At 44.8% G+C, this 22,587-nt stretch overlaps 1 protein-coding gene across 1 annotated transcript in view; it reads left to right on the top strand.

Moving 5' to 3' along the window:
• The window catches only part of ABCA13 (ATP binding cassette subfamily A member 13), a 396,112-nt gene that overhangs the window by 346,183 nt on the left and 27,342 nt on the right, over positions 1-22,587 (top strand). Inside the window, exons 57-60 of the mRNA XM_069587332.1 lie at positions 5,453-5,603; positions 11,674-11,808; positions 13,780-13,883; positions 22,111-22,203. Coding sequence (XP_069443433.1) covers positions 5,453-5,603; positions 11,674-11,808; positions 13,780-13,883; positions 22,111-22,203 — 483 coding nt within the window. The remainder of the gene's footprint in view (positions 1-5,452; positions 5,604-11,673; positions 11,809-13,779; positions 13,884-22,110; positions 22,204-22,587) is intronic.

The following is a 22,587-nucleotide window of genomic DNA, read 5'->3' as shown; positions in this document are numbered from 1 at the left end:
ATTATTTTCTCCCATTCTGAAGGCTATCTTTTCACCTTGCTTGTACTTTCCTTTGTTGTGCAGAAGTTTTTAATTTTAATTAGGTCACCTAATTAGAGCAAAAAAAATTTGCTTTTATTTCCAATATTCTGGGAGGTGGGTCATAGAGGATCTTGCTGTGATTTATGTCAGAGAATGTTTTGTCTATGTTCTCCTCTAGGAGTTTTATAGTTTCAGGTCTTATGTTTAGATCTTTAATCCATTTTGAGTTTATTTTTGTGTATGGTGTTAGAAAGTGTTCTGCTGCTGCTAAGTCACTTCAGTCGTGTCCAACTCTGTGCAACCCCATAGATAGAAGCCCACCAGGCTCCACCATCCCTGGGATTCTCCAGGCAAGAACGCTGGAGTGGGTTGCCATTTCCTTCTCCAATGCATGAAAGTGAAAATTGAAAGTGAAGTCACTCAGTTGTGTCTGACTCTTCGCGACCCCTTGGACTGCAGCCCACCAAGCTCCTGCATCCATGGGATTTTCCAGGCAAGAGTACTGGAGTGGGGTGCCATTGCCTTCTCCGAGAAAGTGTTCTAGTTTCATTCTTTTACAAATGGTTGACCAGTTTTCCCACCACCACTTGTTAAAGAGATTGTCTTTTCTCCATTGTATATTCTTGCCTCTGCTGTCAAAGATAAGATGTCCATAGGTGCACAGAAGCTGATCTGTGTGCTTCTGTGGGTATGACTCTGATAAAGCCCACAGCATGTTCAACTCAAAATGCAAGCCCCAGTGTGGATTGTGGACATTGTTAATAGGAGTATCAATCAGTTTTAACAAATGTGCCATAGCAATGAAGATAATAATTGGAGGGGGGTGATTCTAGGTGACCTCCTTCATCTTCCTGTACTTTCTATTCCACTTTCCCATAAACCTAAACTACTCTTAAAATTAAACCGATTAGTTAAAAAAGTAATAACCTCCTCTCTTTTTTTAATATTGTCATTTTATCTTTGTACGAAAGTGTTAACGAATGAAAAAGTTGGTAGACTTGTTGGTAGACTTGTATGGGCCACATAAAGGGGTTAGAACTGGTTCTGTAGTCAGTTCAAGGCAGCGGTGCCTTGCAGGGTTCAGTTTTAACATGTACAAAATGGAAAGTGGTGATTAAAACAGAAGGTAGGGGGCTGGAGGGACGGGGAAATGAGGCATGCCTCATACACGCATGTTGCTCTAAAACAGATAGAATAAATAGACTGCTGGTGTTTTTTCCAGCAAGGGTGGGTTTGGAAGATCATCAAAGAAATTATGATTTGGGGTCTGCAACCATGGCAATGCATTGGCAAGTCCCCCTGTAAAAATGCAGAAAAGAAAGCTTTTATAGAGTGGAAGGCAGGGTGGGTGGAGCAGTAACAAGGAGCCTACAGCTCACTTTCCATTGGGTGAGTCCAGGCCCAAAGAGAGGAAGTCTTTCTTCTGCCTGTGGGCCCTGCTGCTGTCACAGGCTTGAGAGCTCCCCCTGCTGGTCTCCTATGTACGTTAGTCATCTAGTCATGTCTGAGTTGGTGACCCCATGGACTGTAGCCTACCAGGCTCCGCTGTCTATGGAATTCTCGAGGAAAGAATACTGGAGGGAGTAGCCATTCCCTTCTCCAGAGGATCTTTCCAACCCAGGGATCGAACCTGGGTTTCCCACATTGCAGACAGATTTTTTACCATCTGAGCCACCTCGACTAACTTTGACTGAAGTTTCTGTTTTTTTTTTTTTTTTTAAATTTTAAATATACCAATAATTATGAGGTTACCTTTGAGGATATTGGAAATGTTCTAGAACTAGATGTTAATAGTAATGATGATTGCATAGAATGCTTTTAATATTCCACTAAATTTTATACTTAAAATGTAAAATGGCTAAATGGTAAATTTTGTATAATGTCTTTTACTACCATGAAAAATAAAAAAAGAAGATAGAAAAAAAGTTATTGAGTGAAATTTTTCCAGAGGCAGTGGTTCGAAACAAAACCTGATGTTACATATTGAAATAAAAAATTCTAATATGCCAGTAAATTTGCTAAAAAATGCACACCACTGTATGTCTTGTGAAATCTCTTAAATACACTGATAAAATTCCTAAGAGTGATTGAACTGATGAACATATTTTCTAAAGAGTAGCAAAAATTAGGCTGAAATAAACTTTTGCTATTTGAAATTTAGGGAAAAATTGTTTGATGGATTAATGTTTACAAGATTAGGAAAAAAGGCAAAATGGAAAACATAAAATTTTACACAAAATTTTACTCCAAATTAAATTTTATTGCACTGTTTACTGTTATCAGGTACTTGTACCACTTAAATAAACACTAAAACATTCAGTCAGTTCAGTTCAGTCACTCAGTCATGTCCAAGTATTTGCGACCCCATGGACTGCAGCACACCAGGCCTCCCTGTCCATCACCAACTCCCAGAGTTTACTCAAACTCATGTCCATTGAGTTGGTGATGCCATCCAACCATCTCATCCTCTGTCGTCCCCTTCTTCTCTTGCCTTCAATCTTTCCCAGCATCAGAGTCTTTTCAAATGAGTCAATTCTTTGCATCAAGTGGGCAAAGGGTTAGAGTTTCAGCTTCAACATCAGTCCTTCCAATGAATATTCAAGACTGATTTCTTTTAGGATGGACTCATTGGATCTCCTTGCAGTCCCAAGGGACTCTCAAGAGTCTTCTCCAATTCCACAGTTCAAAAGCATCAATTCTTCAGCACTCAGCTTTGTTTCTAGTCCAACTCTCACATCCATACATGACCACTGGAAAAACCATAGCCTTGACTAGATGGACCTTTGTTTTGCAAAGTGATGTTTCTGCTTTTTAATATGCTGTCTAGGTTGGTCATAACTTTTCTTCCAAAGAGTAAGTGTCTTTTATTTCATGGCTGCAGTCACCATCCACAGTGATTTTGGAGCCCCCCAAAATAAAGTCAGCCACTGTTTCCACTGTTTCCCCATCTATTTGCCATGAAGTGATGGGACTGGATGCCATGATCTTAGTTTTCTGAATGTTGAGCTTTAAGCCAACTTTTTCACTCTCCTCTTTCCTTTCATCAAGAAGCTCTGTAGTTCTTCTTCACCCTGCCATAAGGGTGGTATCATCTGCATATCTGAGGTTATTAATATTTCTCCCAGCAGTCTTGAATCCAGCTTGTGCTTCCTCCAGCCCAGCGTTTCTCATGATATACTCTGCATATAAGTTAAATAAGCAGGGTGACTATATACAGCCTTGAAATACTCCTTTTTCTATTTGGAACCAGTCTATTGTTCCATTTCCAGTTCTAACTGTTGCTTCCTGACCTGCACACAGGTTTCTCAAGAGGCAGGTCAGGTGGTCTGGTATTCCCATCCCTTTCAGAATTTTCCACAGTTTATTGTGATCCGCACAGTCAAAAGCTTTGGTATAGTCAGTAAAGCAGAAATAGATATTCTTCTGGAATTCTCTTGCTTTTTCCATGATCCAATGGATGTTGGCAATTTGATCTCTGGTTCCTCTGCCTTTTCTAAAACCAGCTTGAACATCTGGAAGTTCATGGTTCACGTATTGTTGAAGCCTGACATGGAGAATTTAGAGTATTACTTTACTAGTGTGTGAGATGAGTGCGATTGTGTGGTAGTTTGAGCATTCTTTGGCATTGCCTTTCTTTGGGATTGGAATGAAAACTGACCTTTTCCGTCCTGTCACCACTGCTGAGTTTTCCAAATTTGCTGGCATATTGAGTGCAGCACTTTCACAGCATCATCTTTCAGGATTTGAAATAGCTCAACTGGAATTCCATCACCTCCACTAGCTTTGTTCATAGTGATGCTTCCTAAGGCCCACTTGACTTTGCATTTCTGGATGTCTGGCTCTAGGTGAGTTTTCACACCATTGTGATTATCTTGGTCATGAAGATCTTTTTTGTACAGTTCTTCTGTGTATTCTTGCCACCTCTTCTTAATATCTTCTGCTTCTGTTAGGTCCATACCATTTCTGTCCTTTATTGAGCCCATCTTTGCATGAAATGTTCCTTTGGTATGTCTAACTTTCTTGAAGAGATCTCTAGTCTTTCCCATTCTATTGTTTTCCTCTATTTCTTTGCACTGATCACTGAGGAAGGCTTTCTTATCTCTCCTTTCTATTCTTTGGAACTCTACTGAAATAGGTATATCTTTCCTTTTCTTCTTGGCTTTTCACTTCTCTTCTTTTCACAGCTATTTTAAAGGCCTCCTCAGACGGCCAGTTTGCTTTTTTAGTCATTGAATGACTAGATTCACTTTTTTTTTTAATGAAAGATGCTCATAACAGCTTCTGTAGGAGTCATGATTTCTCAGCAAGTTTTTCTTTACATAATGTTCCATTTTGAAACTGTAGATTTTCCTTTCTGAAGTGTTCTCAGGAAAATTTATAGACTTTATGATTCTATCTATGTAAAAATGCATAGAAAGACATCAGTGTTTCATGTTAAATGTGATCACATTTGAGTAGTTTAAAAATGTTGATGATGAATATCTATTAATAATAAAATTAGAATAAAACAGGAGCTCTTTTCTTTGAGTAAGTACTGTTTTGTATAATCCTCTGCAAGTACTCGTGGAGCATTGCTACACTTAAAGGATTAGCCTGAGAATATCAATGGTAGACATTACTTGAGGGCTGAGACCCTGAATTTTTCCTTTTAGCCTCTATTTTTCTGTGTGTTCAATCAGATATATATTATTGCTTTCGTAAAAGTGATTTTTTAAAAATGTGGTACTGAGTGATAGCCTCACCATGGATTTATTAGATGTTCATATAAATTGTTTTGGTTGGGGGAATAATAGCTGTGATGACCATTTATGGAGCAGCAGTCATTGTTGCCAAACCCTTAGGAAATTTGACTTTGGAGGCCAGTGGGATTTGATCCCAGAAGTTCCACAGGACTGGGGAAACAGACTCTTAGAGGGCACAAACAAAACCTTGTGTGCAGCCAGATGATGCTGGGAAGCTCTATGCCTTATGCCTGTTCTTTCTCATCCAGAGCATTCGTGGCATTAGAGCTAGGTCTGTCCTACCCAAACCTGGACTGCTACTAGTTCACTGAACCCATTTATACTAAGTTAATTAATTGAATTAGACAAACTGCAACAGGGCTTCCCAGGTGGTGCTAGTGGTAAAGAGCCTGCCTGTCAGTGCAGAAGACCTAAGGATGTGGGTTTGATCCCTGGGTCGGGAAGATCCCCTGGAGGAGGGCTTGGCAACCCACTCCAGTATTCTTGCCTGGAGAATCCCATGGACAGAGGAGCCTGGAGGGCTGCAACCCATAGGTCGCAAAGAATTGGACATGACTGAGGTGACTTAGCATGCACTTAGTACACAGCGCAAACTGCCACAAGCTTGTGATTGATGAGCCGGTTTTAAGAAATGGGTGATGTTTGTCCGGGAAGTGAGATCTTCTGTGCACTGCTGCTTCTCTTGGCAGAGAGGACGTGGCTCTGTCTCTTGCTGGTGCAGCTGGCATCCGCGTTGGCTACTGTCCACAGCAAGACGCCCTGGATGAGCTCCTGACGGGCTGGGAGCACCTGCACTACTACTGCTGTCTCCATGGAATTCCAAAGCAGTCTGTCCCCAAGGTAAGAGCCTCCTAGGGTTTCCAGAAAGAGGGACCAGCAGAGGAGTGCATGGCAACACCCTGGGTCCCAGGCGAGCTCTCTCAGCCTGTGATGAGGATCCGCAGTGTCAGATTAAATGTCCCTGAAATATATTTTCCAATATTGTCACACTGAAGTTAACACAGATATGTCTGTGTTACATTCGTGATGTGTATTTAGAATAGGTCCCTGCCCAGAGAAGAAGCCGTGGGTAGGAGTGAAAGCCCACAGCCATCTGCAATCTTGTTTCCTATAGGAGCCCCACCCCCACCAAGCATCCTTCACATTTAGTGGGCTGTTAATTTATATGGAAGAGCAAATAGCGTAGATTTGGAATCCAGGGCCTGTGGAGAAGGACTTAGCTCATGTGTGGATTTGGTGGGTGGATGGAAAGGATGACTTCCTGTTGAGAGGGCTGCCAGCCGTACACCTGGGGTCCTTTCTGGAGGCTTCTGCATCTCCTTTCTGAGGGGTCCAGGGGGCAGATGTGTGGGGGGAGCCACAGAGCCCCCCTTCCCTTTCGGGGCTGAGGGAGTGGGTGCCACTGAGAGAAGCAGCTGCCCTTCTGTCTGCTTCCAGCTGCGGCCAGCGAGATGGAGCTGACAGTCTTGACTGACAGCTCAGGCCAGGGGGCCAGCCTCAGACTGGCAGTGGTTTTAGCTCCTCTGCACCTCACTGTGGAGGGTGCGGGGTGCTGCTTGCCTGTCTAGATTCTGAAGTTGGAGCAGAAATAAAGGACGTGTGGGATGCATTTTCAATGAGCTTCTGCAGGAGATGGAGCAATCATGGGGTTCCCAGGAGACAAACCCGCAGCCATCTCCTTCACTGGCCCATGAAAATTCATTCTCTGTGCTGCCGTGCCATGCTGCAGCCTTCCTTTCTTATTTATGCTCTGTGACCCTAAGTGAAACCAGGATGAGATCTTTCCATGTCCCTAGAGGGGTGCTAATCCACTCACCCACCTCCCGTCTCAATAGAGCAAAGACACGTGTCCGCCCAAACGACCCTGCTCACCATAGTTTAAGCAGCTCTTGACATCCAGGGCTAGTCGTTGGCTCAGCCTTTAATGAGTGTTCATCTCTGCCAGCTCCCCTGGCTGGCTTCTGATTAAAGAGGTGGATTCTTGGCGAGCGCTCAAAGCTAGCTCTTCTGTTGTCCTGGGGGAGCAGAGGAAGCACACCCCTTAAAAGCATTCTTGTTAAGACAGTGAAGCTTGCTGTCTTCCAGAGCAATCACTTCTGATCCTCAGCTGTCTTACGAGCTCGCTGTGCTGAGCACCTCCACTGAGAAAAGTTATCTTAATGGTCGCCAATTAGGAACTGGCTTCATTTCTTTCATGAAATGGCAAGTGATTTTTGCAGATAGGATTGCTGCTTGCTCAGAGGTTTCTAAGATGCCAGCACATGTGTTCCGAGAGGAATTAGCTCCCTTGATGACAAATTTCCCTCTCCTGTAAATTTTATAAATATGTGAAATATAGAAGAGGCTTGTCTGTTCCAATGCGCTCATCACTACGTGACCAGCAGGGATTTTGATAAAAGAGCAGAAAACCATAGTTCTGTTATTGTGGGCAAGGCACTGCTCTGTTTTACAGCAACCATGGGAGCTGTGCAGGGGGTATTCCTCATTTCAGAAATGGTGGGATGAAATGGTGAGATAGCATCACTGACTCACTGGACATAAATTTGAGCAAACTCTGGGAAAGAGAGGACAGAGGAGCCTGCTGTGCTGCAGTCCGTGGGGTCTCAAAGAGTCGGACACGGCTTAGTGACTGAACAGCAACAGGATAGGAAGCCGCCCAAAGCAGTGGCTGGAATGTGGGTGGTTTGCTTTGAAGGCAGATGGACTGGCTCCAGAGTGTGGGTTCTCAGCACATTTGGGTGGCTGGCTGATCAGACGGAGTTTCCAGTGCCCCGAGTGGCTCTGTCTGCTTTTCCGCACCCTGTGAGTGGCTGAAGAAGGGAAACCTCATGAGATTATGGCAGTTCCTCTGACGGGGAACTGCGCCGGGTTTCAGGACTCCCAGATCCCGTAGGAGGCTCTCCTGGCGTCTGCGCTGTACTGGGCCCTCTTCTCCACCTGTCCTTGCTGTCGCAGGATGCCCACCCTTGTGTCTTCTGTGATTCTGGAGGCAGAGCCCCTCTGGCTCTGGGGAAGGTCCGCCCCCAGGCATCCCCCGCAGAGCCCACCTGGTGCTGCCACTGTGCTCCAGGGTCCTTGATCACGTCCAGCTTGGGGTCTCCACTGTGTGGTTGTATCACCCATTTCTGTGACCTTACAAAAGTTCAGTTTGGTAAGAAAAGGATGCTGTCTTCATTCAGCTTGAATTTTGGCTCAGCAGATTGATGTAAGCATTTAAATTTTTCCCCCTGTTGCCCACACTGCATAGTTTTGGACTGTATCCATGTCTGAGCCTGAATTCAGTTAATCCAATTTTTAAAAACTTATGTAAAGTTATAACAAAATGATTATAACATGGTCTGGATTGCTAGAGACACATGTAAGAAAATTTCAGAGTTAGAGTCATATTCAAAACACCAAACCGCACTGCCACTGGGATGGGGCTGGGATTTCTGTATTTCTATTTTCCCTGGACTAGATGAGATAGGTGCTTAGCCATGTCTTTGTTAATACTGGCAAACAGCTATCAGGGAAAAACCCTACTGCATCTTTCTACTTTTCTTCTCCACAGATATCACTTGTCTCCCCAAATTTTCTTCTATTCCCAGTTTTGTTAGAAGGAGCTAGACATTATAAAACAAGGGGGACAGGGGCCAAAAGGAAATAGAGGATCAGAAGGAAGGCATTCTGCCTTAAGCCCTTCACTCCCTTTTTCTACTTAACACTTCATTGTGATCTTTTAATCTTATGAAGAAGCATTTCAGTGTGGTTATTGACACGTAAGCTAGTGGAAAAATTTTGGCTTTGGAATCAAATGGATGTATGTATGAATCTCTGGGCAATTTATTTTGATTCAAATAATATTTATAGAAGTTCCATTGTGTGTTAAAGATGATTAGAGATTGAGGTGATAAAAGTGAATAATCCCAAATTCTTGCCTTAAGTGCAGTACAATTTCTAGAATTTATGGCAAGAAAATACCTAGTAGCGGAGAGATATTCCATTAACTATTGACATTTTGGTGTTTAGATGGTATTTTGCAACCAAAGTGACTAAGGCATTACTTTTGCCATTATTTTGACAAGAGTACTGAGTGAAGGAAAGACTGCAACAGAACCCTTCTTATTAGACCATTTTCAGTTATTTTTCTGGAAACATGACATTCTGAAAGTGGATCAAACTAATATGTCTGTCCCTGTATATTCTGGCTTCTTTGCTATGGTTAACCAGTCCAGAATTTGAAGGTTGCAACACTTAACCTTTTGTGAAATTGGAAAAGCATGACACATGTTTCCTGATTTCATAAAAACTATCAGTATTAGTTTGGTAGGTTTATTCAGAAGTTCTCTTTTCCTGCAGTACATTTTCTACAGCAACAGGCTATACTTTTGTGATTGTCTTATTTCATTTTTCTGTTTATCAGCTTTCATTTAGGTCTTGCTAGCCTTTAAATGAACTCCCCTGTTGGCGCAGATGATAAAGAATCTGCCTGTAATGCAGGAGACCCTTATTCGATCCCTGGGTCGGAAAGAGCCCCTGGAGAAGGGAATGTCTACCCACTCCAGTATTCTTGCCTGGAAAATTCCATGGACAGAGGAGCCTTTGAATAAGGAGAATGAGCATGAAATAAAATTTATTTCTGATACATATGTACATTTCCAGTCTCTTTGGGATGATTTTTATGGATCTAAAAATAACCTAAAAATATCACTTTCCCAGTGTGTCACTTTTCTGCCCCACAGCTGGTGGCACTGCCTTCCAGGAGGAGTAAGCTTCCCAGCAGACTCTGCCTTCCCAGTTTCCTCCTTTTCATGTGAACAGAGCCTCTTCTTCCAGGAAGCCTCTCTGGCTGCCTTCTTTCATTTTCTATGTGAATGTCTACTTGTGGGCTGGTTTATTCCCTGGAAGACCCTCTCCGAGGGAAGAGTAACCACTGTCTTTACCACTCTGATTCCAGCCATCATAGCTCTGCCTCCGTCCCGCAGGACTGCCTTTCACGCTTCTGTCTGTCGTGAATCATTTGTTTTGTTTGAACAACTTTTTACTTACTTCATCCATTTCCTTTAGGTTAGGGGCTTCCTAGGTGGTGCTAGTGGTAAAGAACCCTCTTGCCAATGCAAGAGACGTAAGATATGGGAGTTCAATCCATGGGTCAGGAAGATCCCCTGGATGAGTGCATGGCAACCCACTCCAGTATTCTTGCCTGGAGAATCCCATAGACAGAAGCCCCTGGTGGGCTACAGTCCACGGGGTCGCAAAGAGCTGGATATAGCTGAAGTGACTTAGCACACTGGCACTTTATGTTAATTGAAATTATTATACTTAATGGAGGTATGGAAAGGGATAGTACCTCTAAACCCATCTTGGAAAACGATGTCATTTCCAAGATGAACAAACTACTGACTTTGAGATGTTATTCTTTGGCAGATCTCAGGGTGTTTAAGACCATCCTCCAGAATCTCTGGGGCCTTGAAATCTTCACCTCCTTGATTTAACTGTTTCACAACTAGACCAGTCATGGAGACTCTTAATTCTTTCTGGGTCATGTTGAGGCTGTACAAATAAAGTGAAAGAGCAGTTTATCTTGAAAAGTGAAAATGTTACTTGTTCTGTCCTGTCCGACTCTTTGCGACCCCATGGACTATATAGACCACCAGGCTCCTCTGTCCATGGGATTTTCCAAGAAAGCATACTGGAATAGGTAGCCATTCCCTTCTCCAGGGGATCTTCCTGACCCAGATCTCCTGCATTGCAGGTGGATTTTTTACTGAGTTATCGGGGAAGCCCCAGTTTATGTTAGGGAGTTTTTATTGGGTGGCCTAAATATTATCCTAATCTTTTTAGAAGTTCTTAATATTTCATCGTTGCAATTACCACTGTTATTATTACTATCCCAACTTTTATGCACTTATCAAAAAAAAGTGTATGTATGAGTTTAAAACTGTGCTCTATTGGGTTATTTAGAACACATACTTATTAGCTCATCCCCAGAGTCCTACAGAGGTTTTCCCACTTCCCTGATGTTTGAGTTGAGGTACGATTTTGACCAGTTTGGTTACATGATGATATTGAAAGAAACAAATCTGTTAATACTTCTAGGATCACAAGAGTTAAATAAAATTGTTTACAACATTTTAAACTCATGCATAGTTGAAAGCAAAGGTTTCTTCATTGTGACTCCCAGAGGAGCCAGAGCAGCCAGGAATCAGACAGAAAAAGTGTGAAGCAGCTAAGGTGGTAGTGGGAAGCTATTTTCTGCTGGGAGGGAAGGAAAGGATCTGGGGCTTCCAGGAGGTATAAATGTATGATGGGCTGCAAGGTGGAGGAGGATGAGGAGCGGTGACCAGGCCTGATGTACCGGGGGCTGGGATGCCCCTGGGGCTGGAAGTGTTGGCGTCCTCTGGGCCTGATTAGAGGGTGCTCAGTGGCTGCAGATAAACAGGACACCCACTGTTCTTTCTAAACTGAACCGGGTGTGCAGTCTCTGGGGAAGAGTCTTCCTTTCTTGGCATATTGAAGGCTCCCCCTTGCTCCTCTGTCCCCTGAAGCTTCCTCTCCTCAGGTTTTGCTCCCCTCAGCTCCATCTTTGTCCTTGTTTGGCTCACCTGTGTTTGCTCACCTCAGCACGGAGGTATGTCTGACCCACGCTGAACCCCACATTGATGGCCCTTGCTGCTCCCTGAGTCTAAGACCTGAGCTCAGGGTTCTGGCCATCAATTCCATAACTCATAGGCTCAGAAAACCCAGCGTTGTCCAGGGGGACTCCTGCCTGTTCATTCCCAGCATCCCTGTGTCATGGGGCGGTGTTCAGGAGCAGGGCTGAGTGTGGGTGTGGGCAGGGCAGGAGGGAGCAGGGCTCCAGGCCCAGAAACAGGTGTCGGGGGGCCTCTTGGTGAATAGGGTGCCCTCACAGGGAGCTCTTCTTTTCCAGGTGGCTGGGGACCTTGTGAGGCGCCTCCGCCTAGAAGCCCACGTGGACAAACCCGTGGCCACCTACAGTGGGGGCACCAAGAGGAAGCTGTCCACAGCCCTGGCCCTGCTGGGGAAACCTGGCCTCCTCTTGCTGGTGAGTAGTGGATGGAACAGTGACACGCCGGTGTCTCCAAATGAAACGCCTTGATCTATCAGAGGTCCTCCGGGGAGGGTGTTCAAAAGTTGCAATGTCACATTTCTGAGCTAATAAATGTTTTGCCCTAAATCAACATTTTCCAAACAGAATCTATAATACCATTGGAATTTTACTGAGACAAAGCAGACTCTTTGGAGTCCCTTTTATTTATCCAATAGAAGATTCCATAAAATCTTAACACTAAAGACAATATTTTAAAAAGAATACCAGAGCCCACTTGTAATCTGAAATCCAAAGCACGCCTGTCCTCTGGCCTGTTGCTTTAAGTCTTCTCCTGCAGATATGATGGTCAGAGCTGTGGGGACTCTGTGCTGAATCTGAGGGTGGGGGTCATGGGGAAGGGGAAGGAAGAACCTGCGGGGGAGGGGAGGGCAGACAGTGGCCTCAGACAGGGCCACCTATAATCCACATAGGCACTGAAATTAATCCAGTTCGGCTGAATAGAAGCATGAGTTAGAGGTGGCCCAGGTGTCAGTAAACAGAGCCATTTGTTTTGCATTTCAAAAATAGCTAAGAGTAATATCATTTAAAGAATAAAAAGAAGTCATTATTTGTGGGCCATAGACTGGATTCTAACCATTAGAGGACCTCCCAGGGTTTTGCACTGGAAGGAAATCTGAGGGACGTGGAACAGTATGGGAGTCAGAAGACAGCCTTTCTTTGCCTGTTCTTGTTTGTTCAGTGGAGGCAGCATTTCAGTGGGGGGACTTAAGGGAGATTCAGAAGACCTGTGTTGAAGAAAGGGCCCCATCATCATGGAGTGTCTTCTGGAATCTGAGCTGGATTCTCCTCTTACTTGCACTAAGCTTGCTTTTTCCCAAGGTCCGGAATCAAAGACTACTGTGTAATTGCATCTTTTGAAACCGGGTAACCAAAGCTTGCGCTTGCGTGATTTTGCAGTTTGCAGAAGGCCTTTTCCTTACAAGAGGAGAGGCCGGCTTGCCTTAAAGCGTTCCCGGCGGGGCTGTTCCCTGCCTTCAGCAGGATCCTCTGCTCAGCCTTGCCCCCCATATCCTGCATTGGCTGGGACTTTGGTCCTCAATCCCACCCTCAGCTCGCTAGGTCTCCCGAGCTTGGGCACAATGACCTGGGTGGGGACTCACAAGCCCTGTGCCTGTTTCCTCCTCGTCGGAAGTGCTCCTTGACCATAGTGTGTCTTTCTGAGTCCTTGAAGTCACCCTGGAAAGCCTCCATGTGAAGCGTTAGTGACGGGGGTGACTGTGAGTGTGTGCATCTGGTGGAGGGCATGCGCTGAAGGATGCTCAGCATCCTCCCCAGAGGCAGGACAAGTGTCCCCCTGCTGACACGTGTGTGAAAACGTGGAATGATGCCTCTGACTCTCTCAGGGGAACAGTGGCCAATCACGCCTTCCACTTAGTTGGTTTATAACTATTCACCGTGTCACGTGATTTGCACAAAAGACCCAGCATTTGCTTGTCCACTCTCCTTCTGTTTCTTTCTTTGGGGCAGTTGATGACCTTAGCTCTTGAGAAAAATATGTTCGGTACTTCCTGATTGCAAGAGCACAGAAATGCATCACACATCTCTCTCTAAAGCAGTTCAGATAAGAAGTGCTTGAGTGTTTGTTGAAGGAGGAAGCTTCGGGTTTAAAAGAGATTTCACTGTCCTTGATGTTGTGACATCAATGAAGCCTTTTTCTGCTCTTGTATATCTTCTAGGGTGGATGCTTCTGGTGTTTTAAAGAGGTTAGGGTGCATCAGGGCAGGCCTACCTCCCCGGGATTCCAAGGGGAGCCCAGCAGACTTGAGGGGTCCTGGCGCCTGCTGAGCGTAAAGCGTGGGCTGGAGCTGGGGCTGGATCTCCCTCCAGCCTGCACCCTTGCTCCAGGGAAGCGTGTTCCCGTGTGCCTTCGCCCCCTCCCCTCACCCTCTGTTCTCTCTCCTTCAGGACGAGCCCAGCTCGGGGATGGACCCCTGCTCCAAGCGGCACCTGTGGGAGGCAGTGAGGAAGGAGGCTGAGGAGGGCTGTGCTGTGGTCCTGAGCTCCCACAGGTGAGCTGGGTGGCTCCCCCACCGAGCGCAGCGCCGCCACGCAGCACTGCCACACAGATGCCACGTGTCACCCCCTGACGGAGGTCAGGACACTGACCAGGCCGTTCCCCCGGTGCGCGGCCCGGCGGACCCTCACTGACCACACCCTGTCCGTCAGTCACGTTTGAAGAGCCGGGCATCCTCCTCAGGCCCTTCTGCGACCAGTTTCAGCCCCTTTATTCCAGCATGAGAATTAGCTGAAATGAAAACTCAGCACGTTTCTAAATAGGGTCTCGTATTTTCTTCCTCACAGAATTAGTCTTGTAGCGAGATTTTCACATGGCTGGCTTCTTTTTAGCTTTATGCTGCACTGTTCCAGGCCCCAGAGGGATGCAGTTCTTAGGTTTCCTAAACTCACGGAGAGAGGGCGAACACAGTGATTTGGCTCATAAGCATTCCTTTAAAATTTATTATTTTTTTATTTTTATTGGAGTATAGTTGATTTACAGTGTTGTGTTAGTTTCTCTTGTACAGCAAAGTGAATCAGTTATATGTACATATACTCCCTCTTGTTCAGATTCTTTTCCCATAAAGGTCTTCACAGAGCACTGGGTAGAGTTCCCGGTGCTCTACAGTAGGGCCTAGTTGGTGGTCTGTTTTATACACCGTCGTGTATGTCCTACAGTGGAGATCAGGCTTTAGAGTTTAGACTTGCTTCCTCCTGACTTGTAAGTCAAATATGCCAGGAGCAAAATGTTAGCAACGGTGAAGGATCCGGGATTCTCCCTTACTTGCAAGCTTACAGATCTGGCGAATGGGCTTCCTGGATGCTTCCAGAAGACAGGAGACTCGTGGGTCAGAGAGAAGCAACCAGGATCAGCAAAGTCATCTGGCCCCTGAGCCTGGATCACCCCAGGGGTGCCGAAGGCTCAGAGACCTGTGGGCACAGGAGAGGAACATGGACCCGGGACACTCTGCTTGATAGCAGCTGATAAGCCAGCCAGCTCTGCCTCTGGGCGCGGAGGGCCCTCATTATGTGAGGTTGCTCATGCAAACACAGCCCAGGTCAAGACCAGCTGGGATCTTGCAAGCTGGGGATCTAACCAGACCTGTGAGGGAGCAGGGGCCCTTGAGGAGTGACCCCCAAATTTCCTGAATGGATATGTCTGAGCTGGAGTGAGTGGCCTGCTCCTTGTTGCTAGAAGTGAAACACAAAGCCAGCCCATCACTCAAGATGGGAGGTCTCCAAGGGGGTCCCGATGACTGCAGCCGTGTCAGTTCCTGGAAGAATAGCACCAGGCGCTGTCAATCCGGGAGCACAGACCCGTGGCGGGAATGCTATTACTAGAACTAATTCCCCTGGGAGGGCTGGGGCCGCCCTCGAGTCCAGGCAGGGTCTACCCTCATTGAGGAGGGATGCTGTTCACACCGCTGCTCCCTCTTTCTGTTGTTTTAACTTACACTCAGTGATGGGCTTCCCAGGTGACTCAGTGGTAAAGAATCTACCTGCCAAGCAGGAGACCTGAGTTCAATCCCTGGGTCAGGAAGATCCCCTTGAGAAGGAAATGGCAGCCCACTCCAACATTCTTCCCTATACATCCCATGGACAGAGGCATGCTATAGCCCATAGTGTTCAGAGAGTCGGACACAACTCAGCAACTAAACGGCACAGCAGCACTCAGTGATGCTTTGCCTGCTGCCCAGCTTTCCTAAATTTTCCGTCAGACCTCACGCTCCGTAGCCCAATCATGTCCGACTCTTTATGACCCCATGGACTGTAGCCCACCAGGCTCCTCTGTCCATGGGATTCTTCGGGCAAGAATACTGGAGTGGGTTGCCACCTCCTCCTCCAGGGGATCTTCCTGTCCTAGGGATTGAACCCAGGTCTCCTGCATCTCTTGCATTGGCAGGTGGATTCTTTACTGCTGAGCCAGCAGGGAAGCCCTTACTGTCAGACTAACCCCTGCCATTTAAAAAAAGGTTCTTTGACGTATGATTTATGTACCATGTGATTTCTCCACTTTAAGTGCACCTTCCCATGTGTTTTTCATCACCGCAGTCCTGTGCCTGTCATCAAGACCCAGTTCAGGGCATCTCCATCACTTTGGAGGGTTCTCACTTAACCCCCGTCCATTGTGGTCTCTCTGTCTCCATCAGTGTGCCCTCCTGGATATTCCACCCACATGGAGTCATGTGACCTGTGATCATTTGTATGTGACTCTGTCACTTGTCCTCTGAGAGTCACCACTCGGCACCCAGCAGTGAGCTGTGTCCCCTGGGCAGCAGGACAGTGCTTGCTGCCCACTCCCCTGTCCTGGCCCTTTGGATGGTTCCCACACTCAGCTGTTCAGTGCAGAGTGCTGTCAACAGCCGCACACATGTCTTTGTCTAGACACACGTTTCTAGTTCTCTTAGGGGTCTTTTTCTGGGTTGTACGGTAACTTGTGTTCAGCACTTTAGAAAGCTGCAGAGCTGTTCCCTGAAGTGTCAATCATCTTTTAATCCCAAGAACAATGATAGAAGTTTCCAGGATCTCCACGCTGCCATCAACACTGCTGGTCTTCCTGTTTGTAACTGTCCTGGTGGTGTGTGGTTTTAACTCACATTTTTGGATTGAACATCTCTCCTCGCTGTCTGTTCACTTGCATTGCTTCTTATAAGAAGCCAGCTGCTAATAGCTGTGCTGCTCCCTGGATGTCCTGAGTCACTTAGTCTGACTCTCTCCAGATTTCTCAATGCTTTTCAACACCTTAACTTTGATGTGTTTGGATGTAGATCTCTATGTGTTCTACCTGGGTTTTGTTCATGTTTCTTGAGGATTAATCTATGAACACTCTTTCTCCTGCAGTGAGCAGCTCCTGATGCTTCTGTCTAGTTGTTTTTTTTTTTCAACTTTGTTTTCATTTTTTGAAGGCTAGGTGTTTTTGGAGCCACACTGTTTTTGTCCAGGCGAGTTGCCAGTTAGAGCTTTTGCTGGACTTTGGAGAAGGAAATGGCAACCCACTCCAGTATTCTTGCCTAGAGAATCCCGTGGACAGAAGAGGCCAGTGGGCTGCTGTCCATAGAGTCGCACAGAGTCGGACACGACTGAAGCGACTTAGCATGCATGCATTGGAGAAGGAAATGGCAACCCATTCCAGTATTCTTGCCTGGAGAATCCCGTGGACAGAGGAGCCTGGTGGGCTGCCATCCATGGGGCCGCAGAGTCGGACACGACTGAAGCGACTTAGCAGCAGCAGCAGCAGCAGGTCCACAAGGACTCAGTCTCCGCTGCCGTCTGAGTGTGGCCAAGGAGGGCCTCTCCCCGCTCAGGCCTCTCTCCAGTAGGCTTGGCTTTGTCTTTCCTGGCCCCTCGAGTCTGTGTAGGGCGCACACGGATGGCGGGCGGAGGGCCTCTGGGCTCACGTGGCGTGGGTGGCTGGCTTGGGCTCCTCCAACCTCTAGTATTGTACACGGAGCCTCACGGGCTCTGTGCGTGACACAGCTGCAGGCCAGATGCTGGCTGCTGGCCCTTCCTGCTTGTGGAGTCTACAGTGCGGACAGGGCTGACAGCTGTGGGCTCTGCCCCGCCCTGCGCAGGGCGCACCTCCTTCCACAGGGCAGAGAAGCTGCCGATGCTCGTGGCCTGGCCCCTGCTAGGAGCTGCCTGTTGTAAGCCAGGATGCCACAGACCATTCTCCTTCTTACCCTGGTTCAGCAGTTTGACACCTGTAACTTTTTCTCTGATTGTCCTATGCTTTTGGTCAATTTCCAGAATTCTGAAACATATCATTTCTGTTCACTTTCTCTGGTTTCTTAATTGTCTTTTGAACATGCCTGCCCTTGGCAGTTGGAGAAGGCAATGGCCCCCCACTCCAGTCCTCTTGCCTGGAAAATCCCATGGACGGAGGAGCCTGGTGGGCTGCAGCCCATGGGGTTGCGAAGAGTCGGACACGACTGAGCGACTTCACTTTCACTTTTCACTTTCATGCATTGGAGAAGGAAATGGCAACCCACTCCAGTGTTCTTGCCTGGAGAATCCCAGGGACGGGGGAGCCTGGTGGGCTGCTGTCTATGGGGTCGCACAGAGTCGGACACGACTGAAATGACTTAGCAGCAATAGCAGCAGCCCTTGGCAGATATATATATATATATATATATATATATCTTCTTTCTGTTTCTATTCAGAAAATAAAATGTTACATCGAAGTGAGTTAAATTCGGCAAATCCCTTTATCATAATACATTCCTGCTTCCAGTGACCATCTTTCTGTGCCAGTCCTGGGAAGTCTGATTTCTGTTGTCATTCAGCCAGTACTTAGGTCCCCTAAGCTCTAAGATTGGGAACTCAGGTGTCACGTTAAAAGGTCTTTATAATTCTCATGTAACATAATTATTGCAGACAGCTCTCAGAAAGACCACATATCACTGCAATTTCTTTTTTATATCCTCCTGTTCATTTGGTCTCACATTAATGATGTATCTTTATTTCCAAAAATCTTTCTGTAGTCATACAATACGAAGGTCTAAATGACTGACAGTAAAGAGCAAGGCAGCCTTGGATTGATTCCCTGATTCTAGGAAGTCTCTGAATTAGAGTTTCCTTTTAATTAGGAGTCCATCTCCCCCCTCTCCAAGTCCTTATTCTATGGGACTGTGGTGGAGAGCAGGGGTAGGGCACAAAAGTAGGAGTGCTGGGTTCTGATTTAGTGTTTATGAGGAATTAAAATCAACCCGACTAAGAGGGCCAGGACTGCTTCCTCCTCACTCATCATGCGCTGATCTGAGAAGTTCACCATAGGACGTCCCCTGTATACAAATGAGTTCCATTCTGAGAACACGTTTGCAAGTTCAATTTGTTTATAAGTCTGAAAAGTTAGCCTAGGTACCCAACTAACACAATCAGGTCTGTAGTACTATACTATATAAGTTTATATAACTTTTCGCATGGATAATAAATGTAAATCACAAAAATAAAACATTTTTAGTCTTTCAGTACTCCGTACCTTGAAAAGTACAGTAATGCCAGCTTCATCACCCACTGCGTTTACACTTGCTCCTGGACATCCAGGACTTGAAATAAACAGACTGTACTGCCGTACTGTATCCAGTACTGTGTGGTACACAAAAGCACAGCTGTGTGTAGAGGATGCATGCTCGTGACGATGTATGCCAGACATGTGAGCTAACTTACATGATTGGACATGTGAACACATGTTTGTGTCTTTGGAAGTTTTTGACTTGAAGGCTTGTCTGTAGGGGATTTACTGTATAAACACTTACAGCTCTGACTCACCTGACCCAGTTCTGTCCCCATCTGCTTAATCACCAAAAATAAACAGCATAGTGTTTATTTTTGAATAAATGGTCAGAGATTCCTTTCATTGTGTAGAACCTTGACTCTGTGTATCCTTCCTAATGCTGAAGACCATCAGCATCTCAAAACTCTGCCTCTGGGTCAAGACTCTATAGAATCCCAAGTTTCTGGAGCATAGTTGTTTGATAGCAGATGCTGAGGCAATTGGAAACTGCGAGTCATTGTTCTGTGGCCTGAATTAATATCAGTTGTTGTTGGGGTCTTGTGTTTAGGAAGGTCATATAGAAGTGACTAGATATTCTATCACTTTAATTAGAGACCTACTATGCACTCATAATAAAAAATGATATGGTTATTTTAAACTGAAATGAATTAAGAAACAGAGAAAGATAACATCTGTACAGAAAAATATATAAAGCATACCTGGTATATGAATAGCCCTGAGACTTCATGTTAAGATACTGTAACAAAGACCCCAAATGACAGTGACCCAGACCAGGCAAACATGTCTCTCCTGCATTCACAGTTCACACGGGGGGCTGTGTAAGAGCCAAGGGTCTGACTCAGATTTTTTCCACCAAGTCACTCACTCTTCATCTTCAGTGTTGAGTTGACTCAGTAGCTGTGTCCGCATCCCGGCTTATGGGAAGTGGAAAGATCCAAAATCCAGGGCAAGTGGCTTGCCTCCTTCAGTGTGACTCAGAAATGGTCCTTCACACTGACCCGTTTGGCCTCATGTCTACCTCTGGCTGCGTGGAAGGCTGACCAGTATAATCTTGATAAGAACATACACTGACCCAACGAGCATGCTGTTTTATGTCCATTCCCCAGCAGGAAAGTTTTCTACTTTCTTTAGAATTTGTGTAATACAACATGGTAAAAGAAGGAAAGAAATTCCACCATTAACTTCACTTTTCAGGTATTTGATAGTCATACATTTTTTGTGCTTTTCCTTACTATTTTTTTTAACATACGTGTGCAGTTTTCCTAACATGCATTGTCATTTTACCATTGCTAAATCATTACCTTTTCCATATCCAATTAATTGACTTTGGAAACCCTCATTTCAATGGCTGACATACGTATGGATGTACCCTCATTTATGTTTCTGTATTATTCTACTGTGGAACTTGTTTCTAGATTTTTTCCAGTTATAGATAAGTTGTTATGTGCATTCATATTTTCTGTATTTCCTAAAGTTAGTCCCTGGGAAAGGAATTTTTGGCAATTTTGTTTTTCATCAAGGTATGCCAATGTTTTATTCCCAACAGTCACATATACACTGACCTGTTTAAAATTATTGAGAGAATGTCTAACTTTGGGGGTATCTTTTTGGATCTGAGAATTTATTGTTTTTATTCATATAGGAGATGGAAGGAAAAAGAATTTTTGTCTGTAACACACACAGGTATATATGGCAAATGCCTGTCAGGCTAGAAAATAGTTTTAAGGTCACTTACGTGATGGTTTAGTTTGTAATTTATTGGTATGTTTATTACCATGAATGTTTTTTTTTAAAATCTATGTATTATTTACCCTTTCTCCTCTCTTGAGTTTTTGTTTATTTTTACAGTAGTATATATGAGTTCTGTGGGCTTTTGAGGTGGCACCAATAGTAAAGAACCTGCCTGCAAATGCAGGAGACACGTTGCAGGTTTGATCCCTGTGACCCCTTTGCAGCCATCAGGAAGATGCCCTGGAGGAGAGCCTGGCATTCCACTCCACTATTCTTGCCTGGAAAATCCCATGGACAGAGGAGCCTGGCGGGCTACAGTCCATGGGGTCGCAAAGAGTCAGACACAACTGAAGCAACTTAGCGCGCACACACATGAGTTCTTTATAACAAGTACATCAAATATTAGCCTTTGTGTTTGTTGCAGTTTTTTAAATGTTAGTTTGCTGTGTTTTGACGTACTTATTAGAAGTGTGTAGCTTTTCATTGTCGAGTACATAAAACTTTCCCTTCACAGTTTACTCCATTGCTCTTGTGCTTGGGACCATGTCCCATTCTCTGGTCTATATTTAAAATACTAATGTCTCATGTGCACTGTCATATTTTGTTCCAAAGATCTTCCTTGTAATTCCTTAGCATACTGTCTCTTTTTAATTATTTAAGAAAATGTTAATATTTTTTGGAATGAGTCTTATTTTACTTCTTTTCTTGTTTGACTTTTATCTACCTCTCTCTAAATAATTTTAAAGTATATATTTTTAAATTGTTTTCAATTTTTCTTGTGGGGAGTGATAAACTTTTGATCAGTATTATACTAAATTCTTCTTAAAATTTATATTATTCTTTTATATATTTAGAATGATATAATTGTAAATTTTAAATCTTGATAACATATTTCATATCAATATAATATTAAATTATATTACAAGCTAAGTTATAGTTACAAATTACAGTGTTATTTGTTATATATAATATACTGTATTAAAGTATGACTTTAGTTTATAGTTTATACAAAATTTATTTTATACCTGTTACATTTTATACTTACATTCTATTATTTATATTATAATGATTTTTTAAAACAATTTCTCATTTAAACTGTATTTGTTCTTTTCCCTTTTTCTGATATATCTTCCCACTGATTCAAAATTTCATTTTCCATCAGTAAATATTCTTTCTTTTCATAAGATTTCCACATGTTTATGAAGGTCTTTTTGATGTATTTTGCATTTTTGTGCTATTGCTAAAAGGTTTTCTCCTATATATTCAGTAACTGTTTTCCTAGTATATAGAAAGACTACTAATATTTTGGTTAATTGTCTAGTTGGCTGTGTAAATGAAGTCTTATCCATTTCCAAAGTGCTGTTTGAGTTTTGCGAGGTTCCTGTATGGAAAGTCAGCTGATTTTCAATAATGGCGTGTCTCTGCTCGCCCATCCCACTGTGGACTCGAGCCCTGAGTCTGGGGCTGCGGCTCACCCCTGGTCTTTTCTCCCACAGCATGGAGGAGTGCGAGGCTGTGTGCTCAAGGCTTGCCATCATGGTCCGCGGCAGCTTCCGATGCCTGGGTTCCCCACAGCACATCAAAAACAGGTGCGTGCCATCTTTTCATTTAGATGTCTGCTGTGAATTTGTAGCTGGACCAGTTATAACTGGAGGGGCATTAGGGTTGGCATGGGCCAGGCCCCTCATGGCCTGGGAGGGGAGACGGAGGCTGAGATTGGAAGGGTGTGTGTGAAACACCATCGCCAGGGGGTGCCCACTCTCAGCCCCACAGAGCCCAACATTTACCCACAAGGTTTTCTGCCCCCAAGGACACCCACTCTCATTGTGGTGACACTGGGAGGGTTCGAAACACCACTGCAGAGTCAAGATGAAAAGGGCCCCCAAATATCCTCACTGATACACAAAACCACGTGGAAAGATTGTACTAACATATCCCTCACCCAGAGCGGGTCAGTAACCTGTGCTGCACTT

The sequence above is a fragment of the Ovis canadensis genome, chromosome 4, assembly GCF_042477335.2.
Source record: "Ovis canadensis isolate MfBH-ARS-UI-01 breed Bighorn chromosome 4, ARS-UI_OviCan_v2, whole genome shotgun sequence".
In the NCBI taxonomy this organism is placed as follows: Eukaryota; Metazoa; Chordata; class Mammalia; order Artiodactyla; family Bovidae; genus Ovis; species Ovis canadensis.
Note: the sequence above shows the minus strand (reverse complement) of the source record. Positions and strands in the feature narration are given on the sequence as shown.